This window comes from Hyperolius riggenbachi, chromosome 7, assembly GCF_040937935.1.
Source record: "Hyperolius riggenbachi isolate aHypRig1 chromosome 7, aHypRig1.pri, whole genome shotgun sequence".
Taxonomy (NCBI): domain Eukaryota; kingdom Metazoa; phylum Chordata; class Amphibia; order Anura; family Hyperoliidae; genus Hyperolius; species Hyperolius riggenbachi.
Window position 1 is genome coordinate 86,936,059 of NC_090652.1, and position 27,014 is coordinate 86,963,072.

The following is a 27,014-nucleotide window of genomic DNA, read 5'->3' on the forward strand; positions in this document are numbered from 1 at the left end:
TACGTTTGGGTGTCTTCTTTCTAGAATGGGGTCATTTGTGGGGTTCCTATACTGCCCTGGCATTTTAGGGGCCCTAAACCGTGAGGAGTAGTCTTGAAACAAAAATGACCTGTGAAATCCTAAAGGTACTCATTGGACTTTGGGCCCCTTAGCGCAGTTAGGCTGCAAAAAAGTGCCAATCATGTGGTATCGCCGTACTCGGGAGATGTAGTATAATGTGTTTTGGGGTGTATTTTTACACATACCCATGCTGGGTGGGAGAAATACCTCTGTAAATGACAATCTTTTGATTTTTTTTTTACACACAATTGTCCATTTACAGAGTTATTTCTCCCACCCAGCATGGGTATGTGTAAAAATACACCCCAAAACACATTATACTACTTCTCCCGAGTACGGCGATACCACGTGTGGCACTTTTTTGCACCCTAACTGCGCTAAGGGGCCCAAAGTCCAATGAGTACCTTTAGGATTTCACAGGTCATTTTGAGAAATTTTGTTTCAAGACTACTCCTCACGGTTTAGGGCCCCTAAAATGCCAGGGCAGTATAGGAACCCCACAAATGACTCCATTTTAGAAAGAAGACACCCCAAGGTATTCTGTTAGTAGTACGGTGAGTTCCTAGAAGATTTTATTTTTTGTCACAAGTTAGCGGAAATTGATTTTCATTGGTTTTTTTCACAAAGTGTCATTTTCCGCTAACTTGTGACAAAAAATAAAATCTTCTATGAACTCACCGTACTACTAACGGAATACCTTGGGGTGTCTTCTTTCTAAAATGGGGTCATTTGTGGGGTTCCTATACTGTCCTGGCATTTTAGGGACCCTAAACCGTGAGGAGTAGTCTTGAAACGAAATTTCTCAAAATGACCTGTGAAATCCTAAAGGTACTCATTGGACTATGGGCCCTTTAGCGCAGTTAGGGTGCAAAAAAGTGCCACACATGTGGTATCGCCGTACTCAGGAGAAGTAGTACAATGTGTTTTGGGGTGTATTTTTACACATACCCATGCTGGGTGGGAGAAAGATCTCTGTAAATGGACAATTGTGTGTACAAAAAAAAATTAACAAATTGTCATTTACAGAGATATTTCTCCCACCCAGCATGGGTATGTTTAAAAATACACCCCAAAAGACATTATACTACTTATCCTGAGTACGGCAATACCACATGTGTGGCACTTTTTTGCAGCCTAACTGCGCTAAGGGGTCCAAAGTCCAATGAGCACCTTTAGGCTTTACAGGGGTGCTTACAATTTAGCACCCCCCAAAATGTCAGGACAGTAAACACACCCCACAAATGACCCCATTTTGGAAAGTAGACCCTTCAAGGTATTCAGAGAGGGGCATGGTGAGTCCGTGGCAGATTTCATTTTTTTTGGTCGCAAGTTAGAAGAAATGGAAACTTTTTTTTTTTTTGGTCACAAAGTGTCATTTTCCGCTTACTTGTGACAAAAAATAATATCTTTTATGAACTCACTATGCCTCTCAGTGAATACTTTGGGATGTCTTCTTTCCAAAATGGGGTCATTTGGGGGGTATTTATACTATCCTGGAATTCTAGCCCCTCATGAAACATGACAGGGGGTCAGAAAAGTCATAGATGCTTGAAAATGGGAAAATTCACTTTTTGCACCATAGTTTGTAAACGCTATAACTTTTACCCAAACCAATAAATATACACTGAATGGTTTTTTTTTTTTATCCAAAACATGTTTGTCCACATTTTTCGCGCTGCATGTATACAGAAATTTTACTTTATTTGAAAAATGTCAGCACAGAAAGTAAAAAAAAATCATTTTTTTGCCAAAATTCATGTCTTTTTTGATGAATATAATAAAAAGTAAAAATCGCAGGAGCAATCAAATAGCACCAAAAGAAAGCTTTATTAGTGACAAGAAAAGGAGCCAAAATTCATTTAGGTGGTAGGTTGTATGAGCGAGCAATAAACCGTGAAAGCTGCAGTGGTCTGAATGGAAAAAAAGTGGCCGGTCCTTAAGGGGTAGAAAGCCCTAGGTCCTCAAGTGGTTAAATTATCTCCCTAGTACAATGTATGGTGACAATATATTATTTGTAAATAAAGGAACATTTTTTTTTTGCATTGTACTTCATCAACAATTACCAGCCGTATTTGCAAAAATAACAGTAATATACCCTCATGGCAGATATATCTAAAAAGCTAAGCCTATTTATTAGCTCCCATCCCTGTAGTTAGCCAGATGCTCCCCTTTATTCCCCTTTGCCCCCCATAGATAGCTTGGTGTGTCCCTTTATTCCCACCTCCCCCCATAAATAGCCAGGTGTGCCACTTATATGATGTCATCAAGCCGGGACCCGATCCATTTGGCATAGAGGCTGGCAGCAGTAATGCATGGAGGGGAGGCTGATCATGCGCTGGATCGAGGCGAGGTAAGCTGTTTACATGCTAATCCTGCATGCTGCCCGATCGCAGCATGGGGGGGGGGGGTAGAGAGTTACTGGTGATCAGATGGAAGGGTTGGGGGAATCGGACCCCCGGGAGCGGATCGTTGTTTAGTGTAGTTAGAGGGAGGGGGTTAATGAGCCCAGGCGTGCTCATTAAAATGAACTAAGTTTATATTCACGTCGTGTGGCTTTCAGGAGCCACTTACAATGACATGAATATACTGTAGAAGGGATGTTAAGTGGTTAAGGGCCTGATTCCACTACACGCAGATTCTGCATGCAGAAAACTGACTCCAATGAATGCCTATGGGAAATCTGCATCAGAAAAATCGCGTTCAGTGGAAACAGGCCCATAGACATTCATTGGAGTCAGTTTTCTGCATGCAGAATCTGCATGTAGTGGAAACAGGCCCTAAAGGGAAATGAATATTGCACTCCTCCATATCACTCTCACCTTGGGTTCACTTTAAGGCTGGGAGCACACTTGTCTGTGCTTAGAACCATGAGTTTTCTGCCATGTGCATTTCTGCATTTTTTTTAAATTACATTTTTGGTGTGCATTTGTGGGTACATTTAGCATCTTTTAAATTAACTGCTGTTTTTGACCAATGAAAAAAAAAAAATCTCCCATTTTTAAAAAAAAAACAAAACAAAAAAAAAAAACTTCCTGCATATTTTTTTTTTCCCATCAGGAATTGTAGTCACGTTTTTGAAATCCGCTGATCGCACCTGTAATAGCGGCAGAATGTGCACTTGCAATGTAGTGAAAATCGCAATTGCATCGCACTACAATTGCAATCATGATTTTCAGTCTTTATGGGGCCCTAAGGTAATTGGCATACCCAAAATGTTGAATTCCTTGATGGGAACACTAGATTGTGATAAGCCTGCCTCTGTGTAATGTTTACAAACAACATGGCTGCTGTCATTGTATCACAGGAATAATCAATCATATTCTGTTAAAGCTGTTTGCAGCTAGATTTGCTGTGTAAACTATCTAAACTTTAGGTAACATATATAGACAAGTTACTTGTTATAGTTAGTTTTTCATCTTGGATCCGCTGTAAGCTGTGTGTCTATACAGCAATTGTTCCAATACTGCTGTCATGGGACATTAGCTGTATGTTCTAACATACAGCATCTATATTCAGTTTGACATCTGTTTATGTTCTAACTATAGGGACAAATGGGGACTACCAGTGAGTTGCTTATATTTCTGAGTTGTTACTAAGCTTATGCAAATGTGCGCACGTAGAAATGCTATTGAATGGGAAACTGACACTGACCTGAGCTCAACCTCCTCCAAGTGACACCCCCCCCCCCCCCCCCAAGACAAACTGATCAGCTGACACTGAACTGGAAATGAACCATTTATTTTAGTTTACTTTCAGTTTATGTTCAGCTTCACATCAATTCATGTCCCTGAGCTATACTACACTTGAATAGGAAACTAAGGTCAATATGAGTTTATCCTGAATTTGAACTGAAGAATGATTGCTTCATCAAATTGTATCATTAGTGGCCACCTTTAAAAAGGCAATTGTAGTTATGCTGAATTTTTTCCCGAGTTTCGATTGAGGCCAACATAGTGAAAATTGCAAACCGTGAAATGCAAAACGCGATCGCGTTTTGCGATTGCATGTCACCAAGTCTGCTGTAAAAGAGCCCTTATGTCAAAAGCTGTTTACAGTAGTGTGCAAGTCTAGTGTATGTGCGATACGCAAGGTAATCAGACAGCGCTGTCTGATGGGCACACTTATGCGCTGCACAGCAGTGTGTACTGACAGCAGACTGCTGCATGCATTTCTTTGTGCAATACTGTGCTGTCCTATTCATTTTCATTGGCTGAGGTCAGCGCAGCAAAGGAGAGCAAAGCGGGTTTTCTGCATTCCTGCAAAACATACGTGCACCAGTTTTATTAGCACACAAGTAAGTCCTTACAGTATACTTAATTTGGTAGGAGAGTTTTTGTTGAAGGGCCACTGTCGCAAAACATACATCTTTTAAATGAAAAATAGATGTGTACATACATATGAGTTACATTTTGTACAGTGAATTGCAAAAGTATTTGGCCCCCTTGAAGTTTTCCACATTCTGTCACATTACTGCCACAAACATGAATCAATTTTATTGGAATTCCACGTGAAAGACCAATACTAAGTGGTGTACATGTGAGAAGTGGAACAAAAATCATACATGATTCCAAAGATCTTTTACAAATAAATAACTGCAATGTGGGGTGTGTGTAATAATTATTCAGCCCCCTGAGTTAATACTTTGTAGAACCACCTTTTGCTGCAATTACAGCTGCCAGTCTTTTAAGGGTATGTCTCTACCAGCTTTGCATATCTAGAGACTGAAATCCTTGCCCATTCTTCTTTGCAAAACAGCTCCAGCTCAGTCAGATTAGATGGACAGCGTTTGTGAACAGCAGTTTTCAGATCTTGCCACAGATTCTCAATTGGATTTAGATCTGGACTTTGACTGGGCCATTCTAACACATGGATAGGTTTTGTTTTAAACCATTCCATTGTTGCCATGGCTTTATGATTAGGGCCATTGTCCTGCTGGAAGGTGAACCTCCGCCCCAGTCTCAAGTCTTTTGCAGACTCCAAGAGGTTTTCTTCCAAGTTTGCCCTGTATTTGGCTCCATCCATCTTCCCATCAACTCTGACCAGCTTCCCTGTCCCTGCTGAAGAGATGCACCCCCAGAGCATGATGCTGCCACCACCATATTTCACAGTGGGGATGGTGTGTTCTGAGTGATGTGCAGTGTTAGTTTTCCGCCACACATAGCATTTTGCATTTTGGCCAAAAAGTTCCATTTTGGTCGCATCCGACCAGAGCACCTTCTTCCACATGGTTGCTGTGTACCAACACATGGCTTGTGGCAAACTGCAAACGGGACTTATTATGCTTTTCTGTTATCAATGGGTTTCTTCTCGTCACTCTTCCATAAGAGCCAACTTTGTGCAGTGCACAACTAATAGTTGTGCTATGGACAGATTCCCCCACCTGAGCTGTAGATCTCTGCAGCTCGTCCAGAGTCACCATGGGCCTCTTGACTGCATTTCTGATCAGCGCTCTCCTTGTTCGGCCTGTGAGTTTAGGTGGACGGCCTTGTCTTGGTAGGTTTACAGTTGTGCCATACTCCTTCCATTTCTGAATGATCGCTTGAATAGTGCTCCGTGAGATGTTCAAGGCTTTGGAAATCTTTTTGTAGCCTAAGCCTGCTTTAAATTTCTCAATAATTATATCCCTGACCTGTTTGGTGTGTTCTTTGGACTTCATGGTGTTGTTGCTCCTAATAATCTCTTAGACCAGTGTTTCTCAACATTTCATTGGTATGGACCCCTTTTAAAACCCTGTACTCACCAAGTACCCCCTGGCATAGTAAACATTACCACAAGTACCCCTTGACAAAAATGTATTTAATCGTAGTACATGATAATTGGTTCTAAACAATTTCCAAGCATTTACTATTGCTTTTAATTAGCTAAAATACTAATTTGGTGTTGTTTATATTGGATTTATAATTTTCTAAAACTCTAAATTTCTTCTTCTTGGTTAAGAATATCATGCCCAAGTACCCCCTGGAACCATCAGAAGTACCCCCTGGGGTACGCGTACCACACGTTGAGAACCTAGGTCTTAGACAACCTCTGAGGCCGTTACAGAGCAGCTGTATTTGTACTGACATTAGGTTACACACAGGTGCACTCTATTTAGTCATTAGCACTCATCAGGCAATGTCTATGGGCAACTGACTGCACTCAGACCAAAGGGGGCAGAATAATTATGCACACCCCACTTTGCAGTTATTTGTAAAAAAAAAAATGTTTGGAATCCTGTATGATTTTTGTTCCACTTCTCACGTGTACACCACTTTGTATTGGTCTTTCTAAAATTGATTCATGTTTGTGGCAGTAATGTGACAAAATGTGGAAAACTTCAAGGGGACGAATATTTTGCAAGCCACTGTATATTTGTTGCGAGGGGGATTCTAAAAGTTGCCTTTTAATATTAAAAGAAACTCTTAGAATCCCCCTTGCAACAAATATACAATTTATATGTATGCTTGCATTTTACTTTTTTTTTTTTTTTTCCCCAAGATAATCCTCCTTTAATTGTACATTTTGATGTATAGAATGATGTAAATTGTCTTACATCAGTCTGGATAGGGCACCCGGGGATTTTAGAGCACACTGCAATGGTTAACTCCCTTTTCCAGTGTAAATATGCATAGTCTCCTTGTCATTACATACAAATTAGCCTTGTTTTGCAATCGTTCTTTGGCCCGAGTTTGCGCACCACGCCCATTGTCTTATTTTCTGGTAACTCCGGTTCTCGAGCCTCATAGAGGATTAATGTTTTCTCTGAAGAAGGAAGCTGACTGGTACGTTAACTCACAAGCAGCCATGTGTATTGACAGTCTTATTGCTAAAGTGCATCTCCACTTTCACCAAGAAGAATAAAAACCCTGTCAAATTATATTTCAAGTATTTTAACAAACTGTTGCAAAGACATGCCTTTTTATGCTGATGGTTTACCGTGATAACTATTCTGAAACTCTGCATGCTGCGATGTGAACGCTGCCTTGCATGGCCTCGCCAGGTGTCGATGATATGGGAGTGATAACTGCCAGCTGTTCATACGCAGAGATAGCATCTCTGTGTCGGATCCCCTCTTTCTGTGAAATGTTTCTTATTGCAGTAAATCCAGCAAGGTGGCTAAGTTGCAATGGGATGAAATGTTTTTTACTCTTAGCTTAGTACAGACTTCTGAACCAATGAGACAAAACGGGAATTCTGTGCATCTTTTCCACCAGGCTGTATGCTGTAGCCGTGGCTTTCAGCTAGTTTCCTAAGGAAAATATTTATACCATTTGCTTACTGACACTAATACTTAATAGCATTAATTTACAAATAGCTTGGAGAGTGATGACGTGTATTTATGTATGTGTGTATATATATATATATATATATATATATATATATATATATATATATATATATATATATGTATGTATGTATGTATGTATGTATGTATGTCTATCACGCATGTTTTGGGGCTAATGTGGACACCAAAAATATCTAGTAGATCTGCAAAACGCTAGAGGTTTTTGAAGCAGATTTCATAGCGATTATAGGCATGTTTAGAGAGGTTTTCTAAACATGCCTAGTGGTTTTTGGAGCGTTTTTTTGTGTAGCAGATTACAAACATTGTTACAGTAAAGCTGTTACTGAACAGCTTCTGTAACAAAAACGCCTGGAAAACCGATCTGATCTAACGTTAATTCTCAAATATCTCTAATTTATTTGCACCTCGTTGACTAATGTGAGCTTTGGTACTTGATAAACACAGTTTAAACATAGCTGGCGCTAGCGTGAAGATTTTATAAAAAATTTGATGGTAGTCTAAAGGTGCCCCTACATCTAGCTGATGTATGGGGCAGATCGGCTAAGGGACAGATCTGGTGGGAGAGAGATTTGTTGGCTGCTCATACACTGCAGGCTGATTCCTGATCGATTTCACCATGAAATCTCTTGAATCGGCATTGTGACGCCACATCCGATGGCCTCCACAGCTGTCCCGCCAAATATTAATGTTGTCCCCACCAGATCTCATCCCCGCGGTACCCGTGCTTATAATCTCACCTGCTCCAGGACTGTCAAGCTGCTCCCGTCTTCTCCTCTGTCTTCACCATTGCGCCACTGTCCCATTTGGTGGCGCTCGTGGATAAGGCAGTGGATAAGTACAAGAGTCACTAGAGCAGGTGAGTTTACAATGCGCAGGCACTGGGGGTGTCTACATTTTACATTTTGGGGAACAGCATCTGGGGGTCCGTCAAGTTCGCTGAATTGGAATGGTTGATCAGGCCACAATATGGCTAGATGTATGGCAATCTTAAGGGTCAATTGTATTTTATGTCTTTTAAAGGATACCTTAGCCCATATTAAAATTTAATAATGAAGGTGAGCAGGCATGTGTGGGAGGCTCTCCTAATGCCCACCACTCCCCCTTTTCTCCTCCATCCCCCTCCCCTATCTAATGTCCCCTCGAAACTACTTCCTGGGTCGGGAGGGTCGTTGAACACTGCGCAGGCGCTGCCCAGTGTCGTGCATCCTTGATCGCTCGGGCCGGAATCGCTCTGCACATTCGCACTCCGTAGCTGTGGCGTAGTGCACGTGCATAAAGTGTTCATAGCCACAGGAGTATGATCAAGGAAGTGTCGCCGGGCAGCGACTGTGCAGTGCTCACTGACCCTCCTGACCCAGAAGTAGCTTTGGGGGACATTACACCATTAGGGAGTAGGTCGGAGGAGAAGCCCATTTTTACATTTTGATATGGGCTAAGGTGTCCTTTAAAGGAGTATGTCCTTAGAACGAAGAAATGTATTATTTTGGTTTGCTTGTACCAGTACATTTTGACATCCTGGTGAGGTGGAGCCTGTGTGTGTGTGTGTGTGTGTGTGTGTGTGTGTGTGTGTGTGTGTGTGTGTGTGTATATGTGTGTACAACAACAAAAACATTTAATTTTAAATTGAGTACCAATATTGTTTTACCAGTTCTGAGCTACCAACCGTCACATCTGCTGGCCCATCCTAACTGCTTCTGCAATGTGAAAATCCAGAGTGGTAACTGCTGCTGACATTCAGCGAGTGGAATCCAGAACAGGACTTCCTGATCTACAGGCTCTGTCTAGTCAGTGAACATATTTGGCAGGTGATCTATACCACAGCCATTAAAGGAGTTTGCAAAATTCACTTCCATCCTCTGTGCAGGTATAGGGGACAGTGTTTGGGCAATTTTGCTACTTTCTGTGAGATTATGTAAGTGCGGTTTTGTGTGGAGGAAAGCAGAGGCCAGAAAACTGCTGTGTGGGAGTGTACACCTGTCACTTGAGGAACGAGATCGCAATCGGTTTATTGCACCGATTGCCATTGACGAGCTAAACCTAGATTGGTTGTGTAGTCGCGCAAGAAAATGTCAGAAAATGACATTTTTGTATTCCTTTTTCTTAAACCAGAGATCTGTCCCCCTGTGAGCAAAGCATTCCCCTCACCCCTCAGGAATGTCGCACGTGGCCAGATTCCCTGCAGGGACGAGCTCATCCCCCCCCCCCCCCCCCCCCAGCCTGGGGGGCACCGACAAGGACAGATATGAATGCATGTGATGTATGGTTTCTTACTTATTATATGGAGGCCGTATATCGCACAGCTATAAAATTCATAAAGTCTGCCCAACGCTCTGATATAACATTCATGGCAATATCTCGTCCAGTTATTGCGGTATGAATCTTCTCAGGAACCTGACCCGCTGCCTGGGTCATGTCTGATGTCATATTAATCGGTATTTTCTGACAATCAGGAATCTATCCACCTAAATATGACATGTACCGTTTATGAGTTACGGCATTTTAGAAGTTTAAGCCTAAATCTCTCCCCAAGGACTTGAACTGTGGTTGGTTGGTAACTCAGAGGGGGCCGGCATTGCCACACCCCCAAACCAGCTTCATCAAAAGCACATGGCCGGCAGGCGGACCTCAGTCCTCCCTGTGTACCATCACCTGATTGAGCCAGCCAGAGGACCATGCGGCTGGCAGCCATTTTCTTGGACTGAAACAAAGCACATTTTCCATGTGCTCAGATTTTCCCCCAAAGGACATCTTCCATGAACCTAAGTATTTTTTCATTTTTCTTTTCATACTGCGCTATTAATGTTTCTAGAATTGTTGATTTTAACGATTTTCTGTATATATTAATTATTTATATTGCACGTAAATAAAGACTTTATCAAATTCGTTTACTGTTCCGCTACACCTGCTATACAGCCATACACAGAAACTGAACTCAGGTCTCTGAGGAGTTGCTACTATTATTGATATCTAGACAGGATACAGCGTGTTTTAACCGTTTTATTTGCAGGATCAGTCAGTCAGTCGGTAGGGACCACTGGACCATACCACTGGTGGTGGCAGATATACCCTGAAATAGTGTATAAGTTGTAATTACCGTAACCCACAGGCCCCCTTCTAGTCAGGCTGCTGCCCAAATTCCGTCGGTTTCTGCCCATTGATCACGACCACAGCTTGTATGATCCGTGTGCTGAAACCGATTGGAAGGCAATTTGCGTTCCGACCACCGAGGCTCTTGTGACACACCTTTCTCCTGTCTTCTGTTCCTGGCTGAGCACTGTGCTTTACTGTTTTCTGATAGCTCAAAGAACTTATCACTGGAGCTACTTACTCCTGGTGGATAACTTTCACCCAAAGCAATTGTTCATGATCAGTTTAAGTTTCTACAGCTTCTTCTAAGGGTGCCCATTAACGGTACAATTTTTTTTCATCAGATGTGATCTTTCAATGCGATTTGAATGATTGTAACTAATTCTCGATTGTTCCCAGAACGATTTAAGAAGATTTTACATTCAGATTCGTTTATAAAATCCAACTTTAGGATCGATAATGTTTAATTTTCTGAAGAATTGTATTACATCAATTTGCGCCACAAACAGCACCGTTTTCTACACGATTCGAACATGAAAAGTGTGTCTCAGATCGAATCTGAAGGAAAAATAGTACCATTAATGGGCACCTTAACTCGGACCTGTCCAACTCCAGTCCTGGAGGGCCTTATCCATGCCAGTATTTAGGTTGGACAAACAAATGGAGACTTGTTCTATTTGATGAACCGCACCTCTTCTGATTCATTCCCACGAGTTAATTTGAACTGTGCTAAAAATATGTGAGGATCTTGGCTCTTAAGGACTGGAGTGGGGACAGCGTTGTTCTAACCTATGGATAGCCCCACCCACAGGAAGGAGGAGCTGAGGAACTCTACTGGAATCTACAGAGTGAACAAAAATGCCCTCAGCTGTTTCTTCTCCATCTTGGTGGATCACTGTAGAGGCGACCGCCACCAGCCCCTGTACACGTGCCAAATTGTCACCCCCTCCATTGACCACATGGTCGTGGCAGAGCTAGAAAACAGCCAAGTGACCTCTGAGATATGTTTGTCAGGGGCAGGGCTGCTGAGTTGGATTCAAAGAGTCGGAGCAATTTTGGGTACCTGGAGTTGGAGTCGATGGTTTCAATAAACTGAGTCGGTGTTGGATGATTTTTTTTTTTTTTTTTTTTTTTTTTACCAAATCCATAGCCTTTGTAAAAATGAGGTGTCGAAGTTGAGAAGTCTGAGTGGGAACTATTTTGGTACCTGGAGTTGGTGGTTTTATAAACTGAGGAGTCGGAGTAGGAGGATTTTTGTACCGACTTAACAGCCCTGGTCAGGGGCGTAACTACAGGAGAGCAGCCCCTGCAACCGCAGGGGAGCCCAGAGCTGTGAGGGGGCCTCCACTACTAACCTTCCCTTCCTCCAATAAAAGGGGTCCATCCTTCAGAGCAGGTGTTTTGTGGCGACACTGGTTATAGGTGTGAAGATATGATGTCCACACTTGTTTTATGACCCTTGTGAAATGGCTGTGAAGGTCACCAGGCAAGGGAAGGGGTTTGAACATTGGGGGGGGGGGGGGGGGGGGGCACTTTAAAATGTTGCTGTGGGGTGCCAAGATTTGTAGTTACGCCTCGATGTGGGTTTGTTTTTTAAGAGCAAAGGCAGAAATTGATGTCTCACATGAGGAGCAGGAAAATACTTTAATTTGTGATCAATATAATGAAAACCATTTGTAATAACCACATTATAAACAGTAAAGTCCTATTTCTGTGGCGACAGAGGCTTTGAGGTTTCAGTATAGACAGTGTTGGTCCTCTCCACACATTCCTGTGTGCTTCCATGACACTGACGCCAAGCCGAGCGTGTGCATATCCATAACTACACATAATGAAGGCTTCCCCCTCTCTGACCTTCTGCTGGCTGTGGTGTTTTGTTCCAGTGCAGCCACCCCCCTTACTATAGCCTATAATTACTGCAGGGAACTTTGTAGTAATATTGTACTTCAGAATCACTCAGCTTAAAGAGCCATGTCATAACCAGAAAAGCGAGGCCCGTCAATGTTCCGCATTTTAAGGCCTCTTTTCCACAGAAGGCTGAACTGCTTGTTTGCTGAGCACTTCAGCTGCTGGCCAGTCGGCTGCAATCACATGCAGCTGCATGGCAGCATTTGGTATCCCTGCGCGTGTCATTTTTGACACTCGATGGCGTTACACAGCAATGAAAAACTCAGGAGTTGGAGAACAGTGGCATACCAGTAGGGGGTGCAGAGCTAGTGACCGCACCAGGGGCCCTGCTTCATCCATCTTTTTAGCTTTTTATTGGTGCAATGCTGATGATGAACTCCTCTATATTTTCATTGGATAGCGGTAATACTTAAGAAGCTTTTTTCTTACTCTGATTACACCTCTCAGACACTGCAGCTCTCCTTGGTAGTTTATGGTGCTCCATATCTATAGGGTGCCAGGGCCCCCATATAAAACTCCCACTGGGGCCCCAAGCTCCTTGGTTACGCCACTGAGTCACTCAGATGATTTTTGCAAAACTCCACAGCCCTGGTAAGTAATAGAGCAAATCCAAAAAAGGTCAGCACCACCGATAGTACTGTATATACCTGCATGAAAGCCAAAAAGCCCATTTTTCCCTCAGAAACCAGGAGAAAATGAATGACTCATGTATAAGCCCCCTCCCCAGTATAGCCCCCTCCACAGCAGCCAGATGTTCCTGCCAGTACAAGTCAGCACCCCTCCCCATAGCCAGATGTGTCCCAAGGATGATACAGCTGTGTCTCAAGACACCACTAGATGGTGTCATATGATATGATATGAGACACAGCGATTGCCACACAGGAAGAATCCCCGATCATTGCACCGCTGACACGTTGCTTGCACACTCCGCTCCACAAGCCAGGGGACACTGGTAGTCTTGAGCAGCGCACTCTGCACACCATGTAGCAGGGGATGGGGGGCCACGGACACAGCTGGGAACCTGATGGCAAAAGCAGATTCCCTACTGCACAATCTTTACGCTCCTCTGCCGGTAACAAAACCTGCTCCACCATCCGTTGATCTCCATTGACTCGCAAATAAGCCGAGAGGGGCGACTTTTCAGCGCGTTGTCTTTTGTTTTTGTTTTTTTGTGGTGAAAAATTAGGCTTATAGGTGAGTATGTAAGGTATTTTTAAAGCTCAATTAAAAATGTATTGCATCCAAAACAGCAGGAAAAAACAGACCAGAGCAGATGCTCTGGTCTGTCTGGACTGGGGTTTTTTTTTCCTGCTTTTTTTTAGATGCAATACATTTGTAATTGAGATTTAATCCAGCGCTGCGTAATATGTTGGCGCTTTATAAATACAACGAATAAATAAATACTATTGGTGGTGCTGACATTTTTTGGGGGGATTTGCTATATACTTGGTTCCTAGCGCTACTGGGGTACAGGTCTCTGCACATCACTTCATTATACTTATGAGTGCTTCTTCTGCATACAGTTTTTTGGGGGACTGGTAAGTATTAGACAGGGCTGGTTCACCCGGACGGTAGGCGTCGTCGGGGCGGCCAGAAGCGGTGTCATCCTGTAACGTCTCGTTCGGGGGCGGCGGTACGGCGAATGTCTGCTTCCCGCCAAGAAGCCGTGGCGGCTAAGCGACCCTAGACGTCGCATGCGGCTTCTAGGGCCAGCTGAAACAACGCATTAAATCTGGATCAGAACACCGCGTTTGCGTAATCGCCTGTAACCGTGCGATGCTAAACTTTCCCATTCACTTGAATGGGAGCGTTTAGCCAACGAGTCCCGAAGGCTTGGCGGTAAACGCTGCCAAGAGTCCGTGTGAACCAGCCCTAAGGAGTCGGAGTTGAGCAAACCTAGCAATTTTTGGGTACCTGGAGTCCGAGTCGGAGTTGGTGATTGCATAAACTGAGGAGTCCGAGTTGGATGAGTTTTGTACTAACCCCACAGCCCTGGAAAAACCATCTCCTGTTGCATCTGAGCACGGCAACCACTGTCCACTGCAAGTGCTAGCAAGCACCTGGCCAGTGGACTGGAGCAACTAACTGGCAGTGAGTTCACCACCTTTTAGCTGCTTGTGGAGAAGAGGCCTAAATCATTTCTACTTACACAGAGGTATTGGGACCCAGGGCACTACAGCGGCTTTGATGTGGTGGGTGTTGCGGTATATGGTCAGTCTTATTATTATTATGCTAAATAACTTTTAAAGGACCGCTATTGGGAACAGCTGTAAAATGTTAAATGCATGTGAATGCATATGTTTAAAATTTACTGTCTAAGAGTAAAATGCACTGTAAATGTATTTTTTTCCTATCTCGCTAATAGTAGTAAAAAGCTGACAGGTTTTAGTACAGTTCATCTCCTTTTGGGGATTCTCATGGTTTTCTTTATTTTCAAAAGCACTCAGGGAGGGAACACACTTGCAGGGCCTTTTCCCCCAGCGCTTCCTGGGTCTTGCTGCAAACGTTTTGATGTGATTGATTTGCACACGTCATGTGGGAAAAAGTGGAAAGCTGCACAATTCAGAAACATGTGGAAAATCGCAAAGGCAAACAAATGGTCTAGATGAACGTTTCTTGACCGAAACTATAGACTTAAGTAGCCTGTAAAATCGTGCGCCTTTTGCCGTCCACGGCAAAACGTACGCAATTTCATATAGTGTGTTCCCTGTCTTGCTGAATAGCAGTTGCTCAGTCAAACTGCCAAAATAGTATGCAAGTGAGTATGGAGGCTGGCTGCATCTTTGTATAGATCCTTTCCATAGAGTGCCTTTTTTTTTTTTTCTTTTAAAGGGGCACTATGGCGAAAAATTGTAAAATTTGAAAATATGTGCAAACAGAGACAAAGTACGTTTTTTTCCAGAGTAAAATTAGCCATAAATTACTTTTCTCCTGTGTTGCTGTCACTTACAAAAGGTAGTAGAAATCTGACAGAAGTGACAGGTTTTGGACTAGTCCATCTCTTCATTGGGGATTCTCAGCATGGCTTTTATTCTTTATTAAGATATTCCCTAAAAAGGATTTAAACAATGCTGACCAGCTTCTCTGTTCACTACACAGTTTTTTGGCAGTTGGACAGAGCAACTACTAAGTGCTTTTGAAAATAAATAAAGCCTGAAAATCCCCTATGAAGAGATGGACTAGTCCGAAACCTGTCGGTTCTGTCAGATTTCTACTAGCTACTGTAAGTGACAGCATTATAGGAGAAAAGTAATTTATGGCTCATTTTACCCTGGAAAAAAACGTACTTCTTATTTGTATATGTTTGCACGTATTTAAAATGTTACAATTTTTTTGCCATAGTGCCCCTTTAAGAATAAAGGAAATACTGAGAATCCCCCATGAGGTGATGGACTAGTCCAAAACACTTAAAGATTGCAACCTGATGTTACATTTTTTGGTTTTCTTCATTTATTTTTAATGCTTGTCTTAAAATCAGGTGACAACTGATTTCTGCAAAGTATGTGACATATTCTCTGATAATAATTTCCTATATCTTTCATTTCAGATCCTGTTTTTCAAGTCCCATTTTACGTGTCTGAGTAAGTTTGAATTTTTCACTGTAGTGTTTATTTTTCCTGTTTGCATATCATTAAGAAAAGAAAAGCCTTAAAGAGGAACTGTAGTCAAAATACAATCTTCATACAATTTACAATCTTCCATTTATAAAATGGGACTTTTTGCAAGCTCTAAAGCCGCATCTACACGCGTAGATGCGGCTCCGATGTTCCTTATCAATCGAGCCGCTGATGCGGCTCGATTGATAAGATCCGACAGGACAGATCTCCGCACCGCCGATTTCCTGCTCGCTCCCCGCGAGGGGACAATGGCAGGGAATCGAGCGGAAGATAAGCGGCGCCGGCGGGGACGAGCGGGGAATCGAATCCGGCGCGGGGACGCGGAAGAGGCGATCCGGCTGCTAATCGAGCCGCATCTACACGCTCGATTAGCCGCCGGATCGCCTCTTCCGCGTGCCCGCCGCGTCCCCCAGATTCTATTCCCCGCCAGCGCCGCTTATCTTCCGCTCGATTCCCTGCCATTCTCCCCTCGCAGGAAGCGAGCAGGAAATCGGCGGTGCGGAGATCCGTCCTGTCGGATCTTATCAATCGAGCCGCATCAGCGGCTCGATTTGATAAGGAACATCGCAGCCGCATCTACGCGTGTAGATGCGGCTTAACTAGTATGGAGAGGTATTGAATGGGGTGATGATGATTTCACTGGAATTGGCAGGCATTTTTGTTGACTTTTCTATGGATGTCATCTACTGGGAATTGAAGCCCCTCCAAATAGTAGCGCCTCTAGACGAGAGCCTGTCAGCATGTGCCTAATGGAAAATCTGACCCTGCTTGACGCAGTTTGTATTGCAGACAGAAGGGGTATTGTTGTTCCTGATACTGCAGCATCTTATGATTATTGAAGACCCTGTTGCTCTCTTACGACTGATGTAGATTGTCATGGTAATATATCGCACCTGTGTTACAGACCTGACTTCCTGGCGGACCCCAGTGATGGCAGCTTGTACATCTTAGGAGGAAGAAACAAGGAAGGACTGATGGTGAGTCTCTTGAGTTAAAGAACCCCACCTAGCTCCATTCACCAAGTATGTGTGTTATACATGGATGGCCATCGTCTGATCATTTACTTGAAGAGATGTTTCCTGAGAGTTTGTAGCGGGGAGGGCATTTAAATCAATTTAGTCAGTTTTGTCAAGCTACTTTTATAACAATATAATCGAAAAAGCAATTATAACAATATAATCGAAAAAGCAATTATACTGGCAGATAGGGAGTCCTCGTCTTATAAGCACACAACGTATGCATAGCCTGCCGACCAGGCGCAGTGACTACACTGTCGGGGACTCCCTGTCCTGTGCTCTCTCAGCCCCATTCGGCTTGCAGAGTATAATGCGCAGCAGAGGAAGTAGAGCTTGTCTCACCTGCTTTGCACTCCTCCAGTATTGTGCAACCTCATCTCGCTGTCATGACTCCCCCTAGGTTCCAGGGTCACGTGTAATGATGCATTATGAGAAGCCGGCACTAGGGGGAACAGTGAAGGTGAGAAGAGGTCACTCCTCTCTGGAGACACCCGAAGCAGGTGAGAAGAGCGCTTTTGCTTCCTCTGCGCATTCTCTGCAATGGACTGAGGGAGAGCAGTAGGGGAGGGATGACATAAAGGGGTACAGTGGGGCAGAGGCCCCATAGAGGCATACGAGCGAAATCGCCGCCGGGAGACATGGGCACAGGATACAGTCGGTATATGGCTTATCCTGCTTCTGCACAAGTCCCGGCGGTGTTAATTACTGTTCCCCCTCCAGGTCCACGTGGATGGTGGAGAATGATGTAATTTGGCTTCCAGCTATTGCTGGTGGCTGAATTATAGTGTTTTAAAAGTATCTCCAGCTCTGTCTTCTAACGGCACTGAAGCTGCTCACTGTGCGTCCGCTATAGCTGTAATTCCTATTACGGTCTATGGTGGCGCCGGCTGCGCCCAAATCTCCTGCGCTGGATTCCTAGTGTTCGCCATAGAGAGGGATATTGGAGGCACAGGTGGGTAGGTACAGAGGAGGTACAAGGGGCAGAGATTGCACAGTGTTCTGATTTAAGAACGGATTCAGGTTAAGAACAAACCTACAGTCCCCATCTCATTCGTCAGGGACTGCCTGTAGTACATTCACATTGATGCATTAGCAGTGCGGTGCATCAGAATCCAGCGGAGTAATGCGAGGTCTGCTGCGTGTTGCCCGATAACCTGTGCGATTACGTTGTGGTAAAGCATCCCTTATATACTGTATATGATGCATCACATGCATCACACGCGTAACACACAATGGCCTCAATTAACTAAACTTATCTCCTGTCTTTAATGACTCTTCTAGAGTTGTTACCATGGTGATAAGGCATGTAGTATTCAGTAAACATTTTACCTCAGGCAAGCCTAAAGTTAACTCTTCTGTCTTTAAATTAACTCTCCAATCCTTAAAATAACTCCAGAGTTAAAGACAGGCTGTTAATTAGCGGCATGTGAAAATGACTACAGAGGAGGTAAATTAACTACAGAGGAGGTAAATTAACTACAGGAGAGGTAACTTAAGGAATGAAGAGGTAAGATAACTCTCTCACGTGTGGAGGTAAGTTTTCTCTTGCCTTATTATCTCTAGCATGATCTTAGTGAATCGAGGCAAATGGTTACCTCCTCTGTAGTTAATTTACCTCCTCTGTAGTTAATTTACCTCCTCTGTAGTTAATTTACCTCCTCTGTAGTTAATTTACCTCCTCTGTAGTTAATTTACCTCCTCTGTAGTTAATGTACCTCCTCTGTAGTTAATGTACCTCCTCTGTAGTTAATGTACCTCCTCTGTAGTTAATGTACCTCCTCTGTAGTTAATGTACCTCCTCTGTAGTTAATGTACCTCCTCTGTAGTTAAAGGGAACCAGAGAGGATGCAATATACATACCTGGGGCTTCCTCCAGCCCCATACGCACGGATCGCTCCCACGTCGCACTCCTCCGCTGCCTGCATCAGCCGCCACCGGGTCCCGTCATTGCCGCGAGTCGGCAAGTCGGCCGGCGGACGCGGCCAATTCTCCGCATCACAGGGTGCTCTCCCCATACAGATACGCATGTGGCTGTTAACTGCGCAGCCGCATGCGTACATGTATGGAGGGAGCCCCTGTGATGCGGACAATTGGCCGCGTCCGCCGGAAGTGACGGGTCCGGTACCGGCGGATCCAGGAAGCTGAGGATGGCGGCGTGGGAGCGATTCAGGCTTATGGGGCTGGAAGAAGCCCCCGGTATGTATAAAATCTGTTTCTTTTTTCACCCCCCGTTCCTCTCTGGTTCCCTTTAATGTACCTCCTCTGTAGTTAATGTACCTCCTCTGTAGTTAATGTTCCTCCTCTGTAGTTAATGTTCCTCCTCTGTAGTTAATGTACCTCCTCTGTAGTTAATGTACCTCCTCTGTAGTTAATGTACCTCCTCTGTAGTTAATGTACCTCCTCTGTAGTTAATGTACCTCCTCTGTAGTTAATGTACCTCCTCTGTAGTTAATGTACCTCCTCTGTAGTTAATGTACCTCCTCTGTAGTTAATGTTCCTCCTCTGTAGTTAATGTTCCTCCTCTGTAGTTAATGTTCCTCCTCTGTAGTTAATGTTCCTCCTCTGTAGTTAATGTTCCTCCTCTGTAGTTAATGTTCCTCCTCTGTAGTTAATTTACCTCCTCTGTAGTTAATTTACCTCCTCTGTAGTTATTTTCACATGCAGCTAATTAACAGCCTGTCTTTAACTCTGGAGTTATTTTAAGGATTGGAGAGTTACCGGTAATTGGCCCGGCGGATCGCTCAGAAACAGCCGTATCAGTCTGACGACAGAGCGTACACACGCCGGACTGTCGCTGGCACGCCCACCCAGCGGGAGGCAACGACGGACCCGTCGTTGCCTAAAGTCCGGCGTGTGTACGGACCTTTAATTTACAGACAGAAGAGTTAACTTTAGGCTTGCCTGAGGTAAAATGTTTCCTGAATACTACATGCCTTATCACCATGGTAACAACTCTAGAAGAGTCATTAAAGACAGGAGATAAGTTTAGTGAATTGAGGCCTATGTGACTTTTCCTCTCAGTTGCGGTCCTTGATTTACAGGATGTGCACTGCAATGCCCCGGTGTGAAACTCACCCTAATGCCTCATAACAGTCCATATTCTATTTATACATATGGGTCCACTAGAAATTGCACACCTAAAGTGTAGCTCATAGCCGTGTGTCAGCTCAGACACGGCTCTTCAAGCAAGAAAATCCAGCGATCATTGCTGAAAGGGTATTTACTATACACCTAACTACACTAGGCTTCAATTGTCCTTCCAAATGGCAATGTGTGGAATTCTGCTTCAAAGCAGAACTGCTTGTGAAACATACTCTTCTATTGTATTTGATTCTATAAATTAGCATTTCTACACTTTATAAAAGCCCAACTCCAAGGTAGAAAATATATAAAAAGTCCCATAATCTATAGCTTTATGTTTGTGTAAGTCTTTGAGGTGACGTGAACTTTTAGCCTCTGTTCCCATGTCTTGAACCAGGAAGTGAGCTACTCCTTCTACACTAGTCCCTCTATTCCTAATGGAATAGTGGTTACCGCACAGTATTACTCTTGAGTTCTCCACAAAACTACATGTGTTGCCCATATACATAGCAATATGTTGATCCTTTTTTTTTTTTTTTTTTTGCATTACTTAAAAAATTTTTTTAATTCAGTCAGGGCCCGTTTCCACTTGTGCGGTGCGGAAACCGCAGTAACGAATTTGCATGCGGATGCAAATTTGTTAGTGTTTGTATCGGAATTTTACTACGAATTCATAAACGATGTCGCATTTGTTTGTATGTGAATTTAACCATGTCAGTGCCTGTGTGCTTTTACATTGGTTTTATGCAAAATCGTATGCGAATTCGTGGTGATATTCGCATACCTGAAACCGCATGCGAATTTCCTATTAAATTGTATGCGAATCGCCAAGCGGTGTGTGGCGAGCGAATTCTGATGGCTCTGCTGTGCAGATTTTTCCTGCACACAAAACCACAAAGAAATCCTGACAAGTGGAAACAGCCCCATCCACTTGTATTGCCTATACAAATTTGCATTCGGGAAATGCATGCAAATTCGCAATAGTGGAAACGGACCCTCAACAGTGATGGATAAAAGTCTGTACAGATTGTTTACATTTTGTTTGTGGTTTGGCTTTATTGACGAGGCGGCAAAATGCCAGAGGTATAAGACTTTTTCACAGTTACTGTGATGTTGGACTCTATAACCTAGTATTTTTTTTATTTATTTATTTATTTATTTTACTTAATCAGGGAGGTCTGTGGTTTACAAGTAGGGGGCTGCTTTGCTGAACCCCCTTTTCCTGTGTAAGGATATACATGATGATGATGATGATGATATGTACGGTAATATGCAGAATATAGCCGCCGTATGGTATCGCATGGAAGCCATATGTTTCATTTTTCTGCCCATGTCATGTGTATGTCTGATCGAAGCCATCTGGCTTCAGGGTAATTGGTCACCTGGCCAGAGGAAACTGAAGGCTAATGTGAGTCTGTAGGTAGATGTAAATTAACTCTGCATTCATTGTTCAGCAGGGGGAAGCCACCATTGTCTGCTTCTAATTAGGAAACACTTAATCAGACAAATGCTTTAAAGCCTATACAGGTGGTCGGACCCTTTCGTCTGAATACTGTCTCAGATGTGTCACCTAAACTGGCTCCAGACCACACCAGCCTGAGCCAGGAGTTTACATATGACAGCCTTACTCAAAAAGTCTTTGATGTGTGTGCGTAAATACACGTTTACATGTGGAAGTTAGATCTCTGGGAATTAAATTATGTCTGAAAAGTTAATTAAAACAGGTTCCTCCCCATCTCAATGAAGTTGCAGCCTCCAGGCATATATCCCAGTATAAAAAGCAGGGCCAGATGCCTAAAAATTATCTTCTCTTGAGGGTAGAACATCGCCAGAGCTGATCCCAATCGAATCGGTAAATCCGTGTCCCTCCACGGTTGGACATTGGCGCTGGTAAAAGTTCACTTTACGTTTATTTCCCTTTTATTTTTGCAACTTGTTTTGTGTGTATCTTTGTACTTGTAACTTTGTAACTTTTACCTTGTTTTTGTAAATCTTTTGTATAGATTATTTTCTGCATTGTTCCACCTTTTTCCTGGAATATTAAATCGTTAGTTTAGTACAGCAGAAGTCAAACTTATTAAATAACACTCATAGCCTAGTAGAGGAGACTGAAGTGTAACGGTGCATAAGTCCATGCCTGATTGTATGATGAGAAACACTACCGTATAAGATTGTAATTGCATTGTGTGTATGGGGCACTTCCGCGCTCGACAGCTGAGTGGGAAGTCTCGGAGTGGCTAACAGTATCTTTCGGAACGACTTTTAGTGGTTTTGCTTCACTACCGTGTAAGATTGCAACTGTGTGTGTGTGCGTGGCGTTCCCGTATTCGGCCTACAGCGCAGAGCTGACCCGAATACGAAAACGCGGATTGCGTGCTGAGCACTCGACAGCCGAGTGGACGTGTCTAGCAACAGCTAGTGGTGGCAGTGAGAAGTGTTTGAGAGGTCACAGCCTTGTGGTAGCTCGACTAAGGCTGCTTCCCCTCTCGATCTGGTCAAACCCGCAGTCGGGAACCGTATACGCAGGTGTGCCGTGGGCCGGTTCCTGACATCTTGTCTTTACGTTTTTTCTTTTATTGTTTTTATATGAAAGTGAAAATGACTAACTGTTCTCTGTTCTGTTGTATTTTGTAGAAATTGCCCTTTACCATTCAGGAACTGGTCCAGTCCTCTCCCTGCCGCAGCTCTGATGGGATCCTCTATACAGGTACAATATCACTGATTGGTCCTTCACAGCTGTAAAGCCTTGTACATGCATCCAAATTTGAGTGACACCTTTACACATGCTGGCTTCTCACCCCCTTGTGCACTTTCATATTATAATGCCATGCATATCATATTTGATATGCAGTAGCACGAAACTGCTGTCAGGCAGTTGTGCCCAGCACCCACCACCTATCTTCCACTGCCCACCGGGACCAGAATGTGCACCTTATGTTCTTTGTTGCTCGGATCAGCACTTTCATATATACAGTGTTCTCCCCAGGGTCAATCAGCCGGGCGGAGCGCCCGGGTAAGTTTAATTACCGCCCGGCTGGTGAATTGCATGCACCGCTGTACCGTGCCCAAGTAAAATAAATTACTGCCCGCGGCTGATGACGCTGTGTCCCTCTCACCGCGAGCCGCTCTCGTCGCTGACTAGTGCCCGAAAGTCGGGATGCGCTGCTTCTCCTCCTCATGCGCACGAGACCTCGCGTTATTCGACGAGCTCGTGCATTGATTGGCTCAGCGCATAAGAGGCGTGACCATTAGCGCTGGCTGCCGACTGCAGAGCCATGTGTCTGTGAGCTGTGCAGAGAGAGACGTCTTAAGACAGGTACGCGCACAGTTCACTACACTGACGGCTGAAGCTGAATCGGCTTCTATATGCACGCTGTGATTATATTCTTACAGTTGGAAATTTAAAAATAATACTTCGAAACAGATCAGCCGCAAATGAAGGGGGAACAATCCCTGAGCCTATATGCTATAGCGATCGCTCATAATCCAGCATGTGCCAATGGATTACACTCTTTGCTTTATCATACTGAATCTGTCATACTAATGGATCTTCAGAAGCCTTGAAATTTTAAATTAACTTGTCCACAGGCAGCTGTGATTATTCCCATTTTTAAATCAACTCTAACTACAATACCATTAACTGTAACTTAATAGGAATGGTGCATTTTATTCAACAGACCATCTGAAGGAAGAGGTATGAAGCATGAATGAAACCTTGATCCTGTCCCTTGGGTATAATTGAGTCCAAGGACAATGAATACACAATCAAGTTCTCAGCCTGACATACATTTATCAGTCAGTGTCCAAAAGGGCCAAGTGTCATTTGCAGCCACTGTATGGAGTAAATGCAATAACTACCACTCTATTCACTAAAGCTGCAGTCTTAACTAAAGTACTTCCAAAACCTGGGGGGCAGGGGCTGATAATACTATTAAAAACACATGCAGCTACAAAAAGTACTTTTACATAAAATAGATACATGTCATTTTAATGGAAATTCATATATATCACAGCCTGCAGATTGTACGTACGTGCATAAATCATATCCATCGTCGTGTGTGTGTGTGTGTGTGTGTGTGTGTGTGTGTGTGTGTGTGTGTGTGTGTGTGTGTGTGTGTGTGTGTGTGTGTGTGTGTGTGTAATATATACACTCTCACCCTCTCTCGGCTGTGATGTTCACTGGCTGACCATGGATATGATTTGATGTGCACGATATCGCAAGGGGGTGCTGGGAGGTAAATGGGGGTGTTGTGTAATATTACAGATAGCGTGGAAGGGCCACGTATGAAGATTATAATATATTAAAGGAAATGTCCTCGGAGTTAAAGAAAAAGGTTTACTACCTCCAGTCCCTGGCAGCCTTCCTGTGCCCTCGCCAGAGCTCTGGTGTCCCGGGATCCCCTCTGTTGGAGATGCCGACTTCGCCAGATGGAGTGTTCTGCGCAACCACAGTACTGCCAGGCCGGCAAGGTCGCCATCTGAAACGGAAGAGATCCCGAGATACCGGAGCTGCGGCAAGGGCACAGAACGGCTGCCAAGGCCTGGAGAAAGCCCCAGGTAAGTAGATCTTTGTTTTATAACTCTCTGGACATTTCTTTTAATAAATGATTATATGTGGCCCCTGCACACTATCTGCAATACCCCACGACCAATACCAACTGGAAACTAAACAGTAACAGTGGACAGAGATAGAGACGAGCATACGCTATGCTGCGGTAGGGCAGCATAGCGTGCTCTGGTAACTTGAGAAGGCTACCAAATTTCCCCGTGCCGACCCACTCGGCTACTTTTTCATACCACCCGGCTGGAAAAAAATTCTGGGGAGAACACTGTATATAACTGTATGCTTGTTATGCACCTAGTAATAAACCGGAGTTTACAAAAAAAAAAAAAAATACCCAAGTAGTGAAAAGCCTCTGGATGCTCCAGGAGTCTGCTGCCAGCTGGAACCCTCTCTGTCTTCGTGGCCATGTTCCTGTTCATGGAGGTATGAGCACAACATGGACAGGAGCAAGGCCACAAAGAGGAAGAGGGTCCCGGCCAGCAGCAGTGGGGTCGGGGGCCTCTGAGAACAAATACAACATGTTTTGGCTGATGTGTTCAGAGGGACCCTGTGCAAGAATGGAGGGGTAGTAGGAGACATATCAATGGAGGTCAGCACTGCAAGCAATCTGTTTTTTTAGGTGCATAACAAGCATACAGCGATATATAAAAGTGCTGATCCGTGCAACAAAGAATATAAGGTGCATATATTGGTCCTGGTGGGCATACAGAGGAAGATAGGTGGTGGGTGCTGGGCACAACTGTCTGACAGCTGTTTCGCGCTACAGTGCGTTTCTATGGTGGCTAAGCGTGGGTCTGCGGACTTCCTAAATTAATATTCAGGTGTCTGATGTCATTTCTGTGTACATCACATACACATGAATTTCCGCGTGAGGTGTCCAGGGTGTTATACGTGAAAATTTGCATGTACGTAGAAGGGGCAGACACCTAAATATTAATTCAGGAAGATCCCAGACCTGCGCTAAGCATCTGTAGACGCGCACTGTGTAGCGCGAAACCGCTATCAAGCAGTTGTTCCCAGCACCCACCACCTATCTTCCACTGTATGCCCACCGGGACCAGAATGTGCACCTTATATTCTTTGTTGCACGGATCAGCACTTTCATATATAACTGTATGCTTGTTTTGCACCTAATAATAAACCGGATTGCTTGCAGTGTCAACCTCCATTGATTTGTCTCCTACTACATCACATCTTGCGGTCTGAACATGCTAGTTTGGTCTTTTGGATGACGAGGTGGTTCCGCATGGTAACTCTCTGCAAACCTCTTGGAACACACAGCAGTGCCAATGCATGTTTTCCCTTTCCTAAGGTTCACTTGCAAGAATGGAGGGGTTGGGGAAGATCCAAGAAGTCTCCAGAGTAACCAGAGGCTTCACTCTACTGTGGTGTCATTTTATTACTTTCTTTTTTTTCATTACAGATTGTACTTCGTTATATCATGATGGCATCATTGCACATTTGTAATGTAGTGCAGTGGCGTAGCTAGGGTGTTTGACACCCCCCCCCCCCCCCCCAAAAAAAAAAAAGCGCGCAGTGGCAAACAAATGGGTGTGGACATGACATCACATGGGTGGGGGTACCTGTAATGTAACTAACTGATACAGTAAGGCAGTGGGCTAATATAGGTAGCCAGAATAGTCGCCCACAGCATAGGTTAGATAGGTAGGAGCCCCCAGTATAGGTTAGTTAGGTAGGTGCCTCCAATATAGGTAGCCAGTATAGTTGCCACCAGTATCGGCTAGCTATGTAGGTGCCCCCAATACAGGTTAGATAGGTAGGTGCCCCAGTATAGATTACATAGGTAGCTGCCCCAGTATAGGTTAGATTGGTAGGTGCCTCCAGTGTAGGTTAGATAGGTAACTGCCCCCCAGTATAGGTTAGATAGGTAGGTGCCCCCCAGTATAGGTTAGATTAGGTAGCTGCCCCCCAGTATAGGTTAGATAGGTAGGTGCACCCCCAGTATAGGTTAGATAGGTAGGTGCCCCCCGTGCTCCCCCCTCCCGACTGCAGAGAGCAATGCGCAGGGAAGCCTGTACCAAACTACTCACCTACCTGGTTCCAATCACCGCTCGCTAGCCGCCAGTCTCCTCTCTGCATGCGCTGATATACATGTTGCTTCCTGTTTAGCTGAAAGCAGCATGTATATCCGCGTCTATGCAGAGAGGAGACTGGCGGCTAGCGAGCGGCGATTGGAACCAGGTAGGTGAGCAGATTAGTACAGGCTTCCCTGTGCATTGCTCTCTGCAGTCGGGAAGGGGGAGCACGGAGGGCAGCCCTGGGAGAGGTCGGTCTGCCCTCCCCGCAGCTGCGGCTCTCCCCTCCATTACAGCGCACCCCCTCTAGGACGACTGGGGTCACCCCACCTGGTGCGGGTCGCACCCCCCTCACGACGC

General features: G+C 44.2%; 1 protein-coding gene across 1 annotated transcript in view; it reads left to right on the forward strand.

Moving 5' to 3' along the window:
* Window positions 1-27,014, forward strand: part of ERN2 (endoplasmic reticulum to nucleus signaling 2) — a 101,645-nt gene that overhangs the window by 34,055 nt on the left and 40,576 nt on the right. The window contains exons 3-5 of the mRNA XM_068244251.1: window positions 15,888-15,921; window positions 16,862-16,934; window positions 22,689-22,761. Of these exons, the coding sequence (XP_068100352.1) occupies window positions 15,888-15,921; window positions 16,862-16,934; window positions 22,689-22,761 (180 nt within the window). The remainder of the gene's footprint in view (window positions 1-15,887; window positions 15,922-16,861; window positions 16,935-22,688; window positions 22,762-27,014) is intronic.